The following is a 12,207-nucleotide window of genomic DNA, read 5'->3' as shown; positions in this document are numbered from 1 at the left end:
ACCACTGGTGACGTATTGACTAGAAAATGAACTAAGACTACCGAATTATTTCATATAGGTCACAGTACAGCCACTTGTAGATTATAGTTTACTGTCAATCTCAGCTGCATTTGAATTGGTCACAGACTCTCTTCCCCCCATTGCCAGTCTCTAGGCATCCTTTCCATTTCAATAAAATAGAGCAGGTACTTTAATGGTAACAAGCCCAAAAAAAAAAAAACATTTAAGAGATGTTTCTATATCCCCCTCTGCCTTTTTATGGCATACAGCTTAGTGATTGTGAGCTCTAAGAGGCAGGATTTATTTGGACAGTGTCTAGTGCTCACTAATCCCTGTGTAGGTTTCTTAGATGTTACCACAATAGAAATAATAAAGAAACTGAAAGGTTTTTCAGGCTAATTCTTTTACCTAAATAATTCAGAAATATTGAGTCTTTTCTACCATATTTTTGCTGGAAACTCCTTGAAACACTACAGACCTTGACTAGGAGCTTTTTCAGCTGTCATTTCAAGGGGTAAATTGTTTGAATCTAAAAAAAAAAAAAAAGACAGGCTTGCTCCAAAGGCTTTCTAGGAGTTAAACAGGTGTTCTTAAGACGAAGAAAAAAAAATCTAAATATTCACAACACCCCCTTCCTCTCAAATTTCTCCGCTTTGAGTTTCTTTTTTCTTCCCATGTCAATTGATCCTCCTAGTTCACCAGTTGTCCATCCAATCATTCAGGGAGACAGGAGGAAGACAAATCCTGATATTTCTCATAAACCATCAAAATAAAGAAAATCTTTAAAAATCCTATCCTAAAGAAGCAAGAAAGGGTGCACCATTTTCTTCTTCTGCAAGTCACCTTTTAAATTTAAGTGTATTTGAAAACTTACCCAGACACTAAAATCAGACCTGATACCATCAGTTTCCCATCTGCACTCTTGTCTGTCACTTCCAATAAAAGTAATCCAGCAGTTTGCCCTCGGAAATCTATCCTTGTCCTCTCAACCTGAAGGACCAAGAGACCAGTATACCAAAGATGTCAGCTATCAGCTGGAAATCAATTTTACACACAAAGATATACAACAAGCAACTAACAGTTTTAAAATAGTGGCTAGGGTGGAAATTTAGAAAGAAACTGCACACTACATTTTTTTCCCTTTAGGCTTCCAAATAATTTATCAGATTATTTGTCACAGGGCATTAATCAAGTGCTCTGTGTTCTGACTAATTTAACCTTATTCATTCAAACCAATTGACTTGTGAATGTAATCCGACAAACAAGAGTATGTGTTCATATTTATTGCTTAAACATTTTGAATCAGTCCAAACCAGAACGATGTTAATGCTGGTTAGCAAGCCATCATGTACATTACTATATACTTCAATTAAATGACAAATAAGTCTTTATGATTAGTTTTTAAGTTAATTAAAATTTAGCATCCAAGATAAAGATTAAGACAAAAAAGAAACCGGCTGATTACAACAACAGGCTGAACAAAAATTATAATTTTATTAAGAACAGTTTATTTCACACAGGCTATATCCAAAAACAATGTTACTGTTAACAGTTAAAAATATATCAACACAATGGTTCTGTAAAAGAGTGCTAAACTGTTTTTGCATTGCATTTCTGATGCTTGTATGGTAATGATTTGTAAACTTGTTATAACTTCCTACATAAAGAGTTCACAAGGTTTAATAGAGGGAGAGAGAAATTGAAGAAAAATATATATCCCCAGCTGAAATCTGAAAAAAGATGGAGAGGTAAGAAGCAGACATGCAAGAAAGGTACTCCAGGGTGCAGTAGCTGCAGACAAGAAGGCACTTGTATCACCAATGCCAATAAATCTAATTCAAGTATCTCACCTCTTTAAAAAAATATTTTGCAACTCCCACAGCTATCAAAATATTATTGGAGATGTATACATACAGTTTACATGGTGGTGACAGGCATATAGATATGAAATCATGCAAGCACATTAAGTTGCTTTGACTCTCTGTCCAGTAATCTCACATAGTAGCATTTTTTCTGTCATTCTAAATTCCAAGATAGATTCAATCAGCTTCTTAAAAATACAACAGTCACCCTTCCACAAAAATGTTCTCAAGATTGTGGAAATCTGCCCCCTTCCTCCAAAAATACAATGGTTTGAGGTCAGGACAGGAAATATTCAGTTATGAACCAGTTTCAGGTTTAAGATCTGATATTTTGTAACCCATTTGGGCTAAAAATGGGAGCCTTTACACCACCACCGAGAGGTACCAGCCCTTACTTCGAGTCCAAAGGTCCTAGCATTATCAGACCTCAAATTTGTGTGATTTACAGAATAGCTATTTTAGGTCATATAAAGAGGTGTTTTAACTGTATTAGCTTTAATTCTTCTTTCCCTTTGTTCCTTGTACAGACAGATTCCAGTAACTAGGGCATGTGTTTTTAAGAGGAGATAAGAAATAATCCCTTTTTTTTTAAGCCAACATATTTCTAAAACAATTCTTCTTCAAAATGTGGCATATTCAAAGTACATATCTGCATTAGAAAAATAAGTTCTCTTATTGCAGCACACAACAACGACTGTGCAGTTGGCACCTTTATTTGACTGTTGCTATTATATAGGTACTAATTTGGGAATTCATCACTCTCTGCCCTGGAGTAAACATATGTTGATAAAACCATTACATCACAATACAATGTATCTCATTATATATGCACAATTACTATTAGCAGTACAGTAGAACCCTGTTTATCCAAGCCTCCATTAGCTGTCTTTCCATATTAACTCACAACCCAGCCCCGCCCATTCTCCTGATTATCTGAATTTTTTATTATCCCATCTGGTCCCAGTCCCTATTAGATCAGATAAACAGGGTTCCACTGTAACTGTGATAATGCCTAGAAGGCCTCAATCAAAATCAGAGGCCACATTATGCTAGGCACTATACAAACATGGGATCCTACTGCCAAACACAATCAAATTTGTACGCTCTGTTCACACACATGCTTCTTCATAGCTTCATCCCACACCCACCCATGTGATGCACTTCTGTCCATTCAACCTCTTAACTGAAAACAAGAAGCAGGGTAAATGCAGTGCAGTACTTGGTAGAATACATTTGAGTCTTGTTACTGCTGCCACATTTCATAACACAGAAAGAAAACTGGTTACGTCAGCAGAAACGCTTTTCTCTCACTTGTTTGTTTGTTTCAAACCACTAGTGTATTTAATATTATGTCTTCTAAGCTAAATCATATTGAGTTATGATCTCATCAGATCTCAAACTAAGCAGGGTCAACCCTTGGCAGTATTTACGCAGTAGTATTATAACTGGCACACTTGCCTCTAAACATCAGCATCAGACTAAATGCCCCCAGCATGGTGCCAAGGATGAGACAAAAAACACTATGGACTTAACTATGTACTACGTATTGAAAATCCCATGACACTTTTTGCAAACACAAGGTTGTAAATGACTGTTTCCTAGCACAAATTTCAACCTGGATAATTACATTTAACCTACCCCATCTGCAGAGTCCCAGAGCCTGAGCCTGAACGACTACACTGCAATTTTATAGCCTTGCAGTCTGAGCTCTGGAAGCCCAAGTCAGCTGAAACAGGGTAGCTGGGAGAGTTTTATTTCAGTGAAGACATACCCTCAATCTCTCTTTGTGCCTCCTATCTTTTTATCCATCTTGTCTATCTAGATTTCAAAGTCTTTGGGGGCACAGATTGTCCCTTTCTCTGTTTGTATTGCACTTCTCACAACAGAGCACAGGACTCAGTTCGAGCCTCTAGGCACTATTATAATTTAACCAACCAACAGCAATGAGTTAGAAAGGCTAGAAAACATCCTACAAATATTTGAGGTGTGTAAAAATACTAAGGTAGAAAAGAAATTTAGCATGATAAAGGGGTACTGCTAGGAGTAATGGGATGAAGTTTAGAATGGGAAAATTTAGCACAAACGTCAAGGAAAGCTTCCCCACAGCAAAATCTACCAGCCTAAGGAACTTGCCACTGGAATTGGTGGAATCTCCGTTACCTGACACTTTTAGAACGAGAGAGACAAAAGTAACAATACCCTTGGCAATAATCTTGTACTGACAGAAGAAGAGATGGCATGACATAGTGGGCCTCTTCTGTCTCTAGACTCTGTCATTACTATCAGCTAATGAAAAGAAACGAAACCATAAAAACACATTCACATTACAAGGAAATTCCTCTGGAAACTTTTGAAGGGTGAAAGGTACAAAGACTGTCACTCCAATCCGGTAACTTTAATCTTACTCATACTGGGAAATCTTTAATCCGGTCCTCTCTCATTTATAGCCACTAATCACTGTTACTCAAAAACGTGAGAAAAGCTCATGGAACGCAAGTTGTAGAACTTCAGAATTACAATTAAAACAATAGTTTAAAAAATGGAAAAATGTTCAGTTTGCTATTTTTACGAGCAACAGTTTACTATGTGCGCTGGCCAGTACTTCTGGTAAAATTTTGTAAGGCACTTAAGTAATTTAGGACTCCAAGCACTTTTGAAAATTTTACCATGTGTGTGAAATCATCTTCCCTGGGCTGCCAGTTACCACACTGCATAGAGGGACCTTAGATACAGCAACAAAAGAGAGAAAGTAAATGTTTATATAGGAAAATGTGACTGGAAAACCAGAAGTGACGGAAGGACTCACGGGCATGGGGAATACTGGAAATGTCTCAAGTGTTTTTTTTCTTTTACATTTGGCTACATTTCATTTTGACTGTAGCTCTTTAAACAGAGTTGTTAGCTAGGATACAGATTTCCAAATATACTACTGAGCTTAGTATAAATAGTATAAACCAGGTAATTTCACAAATACGAACAATCTTTACATTTCAGTGAAAAAACTACAGAATGCCCATAGTAAGGAACATATGAATTGCCATGTTGGCTCAGACACAGGTTCATCTAGGCCAGTATCCAGTCACTGACGGGCCAATATGACTTGCTTCAAAGAGAAGTATAGGAACCATGCAGCAGGCAAATGTGGGATAATCTGCCTGTCCCTCCTCACATTCCTTAGGTCTCATCCTGGTCTCCAGTTAGAGACTGGTCTAAGCCCTGAAGCATGAAGTTTAATATCACTTCCAAAATGTATATTATAGTTAATTATGACAACTCTGTATAACCACATAAAATGTTCGATTTTTTTTAAACTTACTAAATTCTTCGCCTCAACAACTTTCTGTGGCAATTAGTTTCACAGACTAAATAGGAGTTGTGTGAAGAAGTATTTCCTTTTAACAGTTTTGAATTTGTCAACTTTCAGTTTCATTGAACATGCCCTTGTCTAGTCTAGAAACCTTTGGTCAGGAATCAGAACGCTTCATGTTCATTATGCTACATTTAGGGTAATCAGGCAATGAGTTGCAGCTACGGGAGGGAAAATGTGGTTGCATCAATAACATTATGCAGCTTCTCAGTGAGCGCTAGCATATGGCATATTGTAGGTAAGACAGGGAGGGCTGTATTTTATGGAAGGGCACTAGTAGTTTTAAGTTAACGTATGTCTTTAGTTGGCTGATTTCCTGTAATTGTCAAGGCTGAAGTAGACCTTACGGGAGTACTGACTGAGGATGCGTTTATAATGCAGGAAGCAAAACTTCCTCAGGCTGAGCTGAAGGTGTCATTTCTGATATTTTGGTTCTAATTAAGCCAAGTAAACCTGAACTAATTCCAAATTCTGTTTAATATTTCAAAATCATTGAAAGAAAGGTTATAATAAAAATTCTAACCATGCTGTTTGGCTAACATATGTGCTGTACACTAACGGCTGCATCTCTTAAAATGTATTACGTTGTATTCCATCAAAGCCAGGAGGGCGCATCCACATACACACAGAATAAATACTTATTTTCTATGCATTGTTTTTTTCATTTTCACACCAAGAGAAATACTACTCTACCAGTAAGAGCGCTTCTCCTCTTCATCATTGGTAGCTATCTTTAAGGTCTCATTCTGTTAGAGTGCTTGTATTTCTGGCTGAGGCCAGAATATACTAGGTTAAACATTTCTCACATGCCTTTCCTTCCCTCTAGTTGTCCAGTTATTGCGTGTGCACACCTGACACACACTTATTTTAAAATTTCTTCTTGATTTCAACATTTTATACTACAATATCAAGATCAAGGGTCCTATTGTGTGAAGTGCTGTGTAAAAAGTGGTTAACTACATGCAAAGAACTAATTTTTTTTAACAAGTAAAGTTAGTTTTAAGGATAGGAGGAGGCAGGCAAGCCACACTCTTCATCCAGGAGGAATCATTTTTAATTCAGTTGGAACTTTGAATTCCAGTACAAAATTGAATTGTATGCACAACAAAAACGAGTCCTTCATTTCTCTAGACATGATATGAGCAAACTCCTTTGCTAAAGCAATTTTACATATGGATACAGGCATTGGATGCTGTCTTCTATCCAGCTTTGAAATTATAAAAATTTAGCAAGTTGCTCTCAAAGCCTCCAATGATTTGCACTCCAAAATCTGCAATACTCATAGTCTTGGCCTCAATTAAAAGCAAGAGAAAAGTAAGCTGCACAGAGACTTCAAAGCAGTGATACAGATTAGAGAAATGTAGGATAACTCCCTCGTGTGATGATGTAACAAAATACCTAATCAAATAACGCATTCAACATCGCATATTCATTCTTATAAAAAGGTTTTACTGTGAAATCAAAGTGAAAAGGAAATGTTCTGGATGACCTTTATATGCCACTGACTACAAGAGGAACCACAGAATCTATATTTAATCCAATCTTAAACTACACATTACAAGGAAGTCCATTGGAAATATCCCTGTTGCTACTGTGAAGTCTTCAGATACTCCAGGAAGATAGGTTTCCGAGTAGCAGCCGTGTTTGTCTGTATTCGCAAAAAGAAAACGAGTACTTGTGGCACCTTAGAAACTAACAAATTTATTAGAGCATAAGCTTTCGTGAGCTCACTGAATTTTATGGAAATAGAGAATTTTAACTGAATTTTTTGTTTCTTGGTTTTCACCTGCACTAGCATGAGGGCATCACCCTGCTCAGGAAGCCCATCGGAAATCTCTTCCATCCAGTCAGTGCAATACAGCAGAACTACTGTTATGTCATCAGAAATATAATTTCATACATCTTGCTTGTTATAAAAAGGATAAAGTGCTTTTCTGACTTTTTCCACCAACCACAGACATTTGTTTGGTGTGGTTTGAATCCCCCACTCCCTGCAATTTTCAATGTTCCTTTTACCATAACCCCAGCTAGTAACTTCGGGCCTTGTTTTACCCCCACCCACCACCCCTTACCAATGCCTCTAAAACAGCATAATTTACCCCTAACATCCACAATATCAAGTCCATCTTGTCACTATGCATTGGGTTTGATCACCGGTCCCCAAAGAGACCTGAACATAAAATTCACACAGCTCTGCAAACCAGGGGAATGGGTGCGGGGGAGATAGAGGAAAAAGTATAAATAGACAACAAAATCTCCATGTGTACCTGCCTTCTTGTCAGCATGTTTTTAAACATCCTAAAAATCCAATATGTGAACTTCTTCCTTAAAAAAACCTTTACTTTTAAATTAAAGATGCCATATGTTCCTTGCACTGTGTTTGAAGAGAACATGCACTTTCTCAGGACAGCTATTTTAAAACATCATGTACAAATGAGCAGTTTGCAGTACACACTTTTTAAATTGAAATTGGCATTTGATTCTAGAGGGAATGGCAGCCATCTTCTAACGTTATATCAGAAAACAGCAGAAGAGTCAAAGTGGGTCCCCTATCCATGCCAATGGTCCTGACATGAAACATCCAATCTGAAACCCCACTGAACTTACAGTAAATTCAGTGTGAGCTCATGACTTGAGTCCCTCCTTAGTATCAGAAATGCCAGTGTTGTTAATTGACAAAAAGAAAGTCACAGCTTATACAGAGTTGCACATTATGCTCAGCGTATGAACTTTTAAAATGCTGCAAGAGCAAAACGAGTATAGCATCATTTTGTACACATAACGTAGCCATTACACCGTAGGCACATTCATGAATTTTTATTGTAAAGTTTACTGACAATTGTTAATAAGATTAACACCAAAGTTTAGACGTAAAGGTTTCAAACAGGTTACAACCATAATCTAGGAACATAACAGAACACACTACTGTTTTTAAAAACAGGAATAATTTATAAGGCCCCTGGATGACAGGGGGTGCTGGATCAAGAGTAAGGAGACGAGGGTTTTATTCTCAGCTGCCCCACTGATTCACCTTGTAATTTAGGACAAATTAACTTGTCTGCCCCTCACTTCCGGCATTCCCATCTGTGCAGTCTCTTCACGGGTCTAACCTTCCATTATTTAACCACTTGTTTTGTTTCACACTGCCCCTCAACCTTGCCAGTGATGCTAGCCCTGACTTCCCATTAGTCCACTTCTCCACGGCTCTCTCTGCGTCTTTTTCTATGTTGTTCTAACTCATCATTTTAAAAGAGTAAATAAAATATAGGGCTATATAAAAAAAATTATAAACAACTCATCTGAATTCCCCTACTCATTTGTCAAAATATTATTTATGAGGCTGTGAACTCCCTAAGTCTTCCTTGTGTTTGTTCAGTCCCTAGCACTGCTTTGGGCTCCAATCCCAACTGAAACTTCTGGACTCTAACACAATACAAATAAACTCTGATTATATATCAGAATACTATGGTATTGAAAGCAAACTATTAAAAGCTACTCTATGTCACATTAAAAAAATAAATGAGAGAATAGCGCTTACCAGTTGGAAAGGAAAGTCTTGAAATATCTGTAAGAAAAAGATTTATTAGCATAAATAAAATACTTCAGTATTACCTCAACAGTCAAATTAGCTTAACCACACGTTATCTAAAACAGCCCTCCAGCTGCCAGACATAGATTCATAGATACTAAGGTCAGAAGGGACCATTCTGATCATCTAGTCCGACCTCCTGCACAGCGCAGGCCACAGAATCTCACCCACCCACTCCTACAAAAAACCTCACCTATGTCTGAGCTATTGAATGCTGCATGCAAAGCAAAATCACCATCATTTATTCCCCACAGTTCATTCACAAGATTATCCTTCAAATAGGTGAGTGAAGAACAAAGATTATACCAACTAGTTTACAGTGAAGATGTTACACTATTAGGTCAATAGCATAATTATTCCACCAGGGTGCTAGTCACAAAGCACTCTACTGATGCCAATAGAACCACTGTTTTTACTCACTCATTTTTCTCAACTATTCACCTTATCTGGGATGAAATTTTCAGGTTAGATCTTTAAAGAAAAGTGTTTTGTTTGATGGTTTGTTTTCAAAGCTTAGACACAAACTATTCAAAATTTTGTTTAAATATAATGAACTAAAAAAAGATCAAATGGGAGTAGAAATAAAATTATATTCAAAGACAGTGAAGAGTCTTGAACCTCAGTCAAATTTAGAAAGAAGGTATATCTATTACTGTTACTATTACTAACAATGGTATGCTGGTTGCTTTACAGACAACTAAAATCATAAAGCCGTTATAGCATGCAAAACTGTATCTTGCTGTATTTCTGTCCCCAGCCTTTCATACATCACATGTAATCTTAATTTGTAAACTCATCAGAACCCTGATCCTGCCTGGGGCCTCAAGGATCAAGAGGGTTTTGTGGAGAGGAGAGGTAAGGTAAGCAGAGAGAAGGGAATTGGACAGGAAGAGTAAGGATGGGAGAAGCAAGAGATATCAGGAGTGAGAGGAGATGGGACTGATGGCACAAGGGAATGGGTGATCTGAAGAGAACAGGAGACACTGCTAGTTGGGAAGTAGGTAGGAGGAGGAAAGTGCACTGTGGGGCAGTTATGGAGAAAGAGCAAAAAGAAAGAAAGAGGTGGTGGGTGGGCAGTGGTGGATTAGCCACTGGGCCAACAGGTCCTGTGCCCGGGGGCCCCAGCCAATTGGGCACCCCTGCTCCCCGACCCGATCCACTCCGCCCGACGCTCCTGCCAGGGAGCAGGGTTGGGGCGTGGGGGCTTCCCCCGCTTTGCGGCAGGGGCACCAGGCAGGCGGGGGAAGCCCCCATGCCCTGGAAGGAGTGCTGAGTGGGAAGGGGCGGGACAGAACAAGCCCCAGTCCCCCAACCCCATTTCCCCGGCAAGAGGGCGAGGGGCAGACTGCAAGCAGAAGTGGTGGGGAGGGAAGGGGCCCCCATTTGCTCTGGCCCAGGGCCCCACAAAAGCTTAATCTGTCTCTGGTGGTGGGGACTGAACAGACCTCAACCAAAGAGGAGAAGCAGAGTTAGTTAGCAAGGAAGATGACAAAGATGAATGAAGTGTGAGCAAATTTATCATGGATGAAGTCCATGTGAACTTTGGACTTCCTCCAGAGTAGCAAGAACAGGAACAGACTGACAGAGCGCCGGAGCAGATAGTCTCATCGGTTTGCTGCATATTAGAAAAATCTCTTAGGTTAATCAACATAGCACTAGTAAATATAGTGATATCAGTGAGTAATCCTAATATTGTGTTTAGTTAGGCTAATTATAATCAATGCTGCTGCTGTGGTAAAAACTGACAAAAGTTTAATACTGGTGAAAAACAGCTAAAACAAATACAGATCTCTAAAGCCAACTAACTGCATATTTCAAAACTGAACTTCAGAGCTGTCTCTGAAGACATGTTTATTGCTTTAGTGGCAAAACATGCCAAAACTAAAACACTCTTAAAAGGCAAAATGAGAACAGTTACAGGACATTAATGCTATTAGGGAAAACCCTGCACATTTTATTCTGGAAAAAGAACAGCAAATTTTGAGAGGTAACAAAGTACATTTATAAAGATATGCTCACCAAGTCATTTGCTTACAAGCAACACTGGGCTGAGGTAATAAAATATCCCCTCAAACAGGAGAAAACAAAAAACAAGCAGGAAGGAGCTACATAAACTTCAGGAAGGAAAACCCTCAAGTTCCCTCCGGCAATAGTTTCTGCATGGAATATAGATCAGTGTATATGGAATGAATCTTTATACTGGTTAAAAAAAAATTCAAGTTTTAGTGAAGCTTCAGATTCCTGTTGAGTCATTTAAGTTTAGGAAAACTGTCGCACTGTTTGTCTGTTTATTCAGAATACTATATTGTACCATTTACCCAAATTGTTTTTGCAAGGTCATTATCAGAAAGTTCTCCTAGAAATAAGTGTATCCTCCATAATGGCTCAATCCACCTGGCTAAAATTACCAATTAAGTTTCAAGATTGAAATTTTATTTCAAAATTTAGCTAAGAGAAAATAATTGTATTATTATATTTCACATGCCACGATGCAAATTAACCTCTAAATTGAATTTCTACTTCAACAAAAAAAAAAGTACTTAACTTGGAATAACCTATAATTACAGTATAGAAACAAGCAACAGTATATTATTCTTGAAATTCAGTAAACTATTCTTGATACAACGGAATAAATGTTTACAGCTCAATGTTTTTCTCTTAAAGGAGATTAAGTTTCACCCGTCATGTCCAGGAGATACATTTTAAGAAAAAAATGTAGACAAACCCTAAGTCTATATCTGGCAATCATTATAATAAGTACACAGATGCTATGATAAAATTAAATCCTAAATTTCCCAATCCTGAATTTGGGATTCAGCCATATAATACCTATTAACATTTTAACATACATTGCATGGCTAAAATACATGCAACTTTGAAAACACAGAGTGATATTTACTTAAGGACAGCACAACCGTTGAAATAATAGAGTTTTTTTTTTTTAAAAGCACTTTGGGCCCTAATCCTGCCTGGGCTCCACACAGGCAGATCCTTGCATTCACACAGGCCTCAATGACGTAACTTGGATTTGCCCATGTGGAGCCCATTGCAGGATCAGGGCCTTTGAATGTATACTTACTGAAACAATAATAGCAAGCAGTTAGATCCATGTCTACTCTCAACTAATTTCACAAATGGATAAATTGAAAAGGCACAACACATGGGCGACAATTCCACTTAAGGCTGCAGTCCCCTGTGAGAACACATTTTTCCAAAACAATTAAATATTTACATGTAATGTATTTCTAAGATTTAAAACTAACAGTACAGGGAAATTAAAGCATACAGTATGAGGTTCAGATCTGGCTATTCAAAATGGTACCAAAAGCACTCAAAGTTGCTCGTGCAACATTTTTCAAAGGTTTTCAGTAAACACAAGCAGGTCTTTT

The 12,207-nt window shown here is 37.9% G+C and overlaps 1 protein-coding gene across 12 annotated transcripts in view; it reads right to left on the bottom strand.

Moving 5' to 3' along the window:
* PTK2 (protein tyrosine kinase 2) overlaps nucleotides 1–12,207 on the bottom strand; it is a 391,237-nt gene that overhangs the window by 317,300 nt on the left and 61,730 nt on the right. For 6 of the 12 annotated variants that reach the window (XM_043507295.1, XM_043507291.1, XM_043507296.1 and 3 more), the window contains one exon: nucleotides 8,768–8,794. The exons of 2 other annotated variants lie outside the window; for them this stretch is intronic. Coding sequence is in view for 4 of the 10 variants with exons in the window: in XM_043507298.1 (XP_043363233.1) it covers nucleotides 8,768–8,794; nucleotides 9,239–9,242 (31 nt within the window). In the remaining 6 variants the exon portion in view is untranslated. Of the gene's footprint in view, nucleotides 1–8,767; nucleotides 8,795–9,238; nucleotides 9,290–12,207 lie in introns of those variants that run through there. 4 more of the 12 variants (XM_043507298.1, XM_043507289.1, XM_043507294.1 and 1 more) reach the window with 4 other exon arrangements.

Source organism: Dermochelys coriacea, chromosome 2 (assembly GCF_009764565.3).
Source record: "Dermochelys coriacea isolate rDerCor1 chromosome 2, rDerCor1.pri.v4, whole genome shotgun sequence".
Classification (NCBI taxonomy): domain Eukaryota; kingdom Metazoa; phylum Chordata; order Testudines; family Dermochelyidae; genus Dermochelys; species Dermochelys coriacea.
Note: the sequence above shows the minus strand (reverse complement) of the source record. Positions and strands in the feature narration are given on the sequence as shown.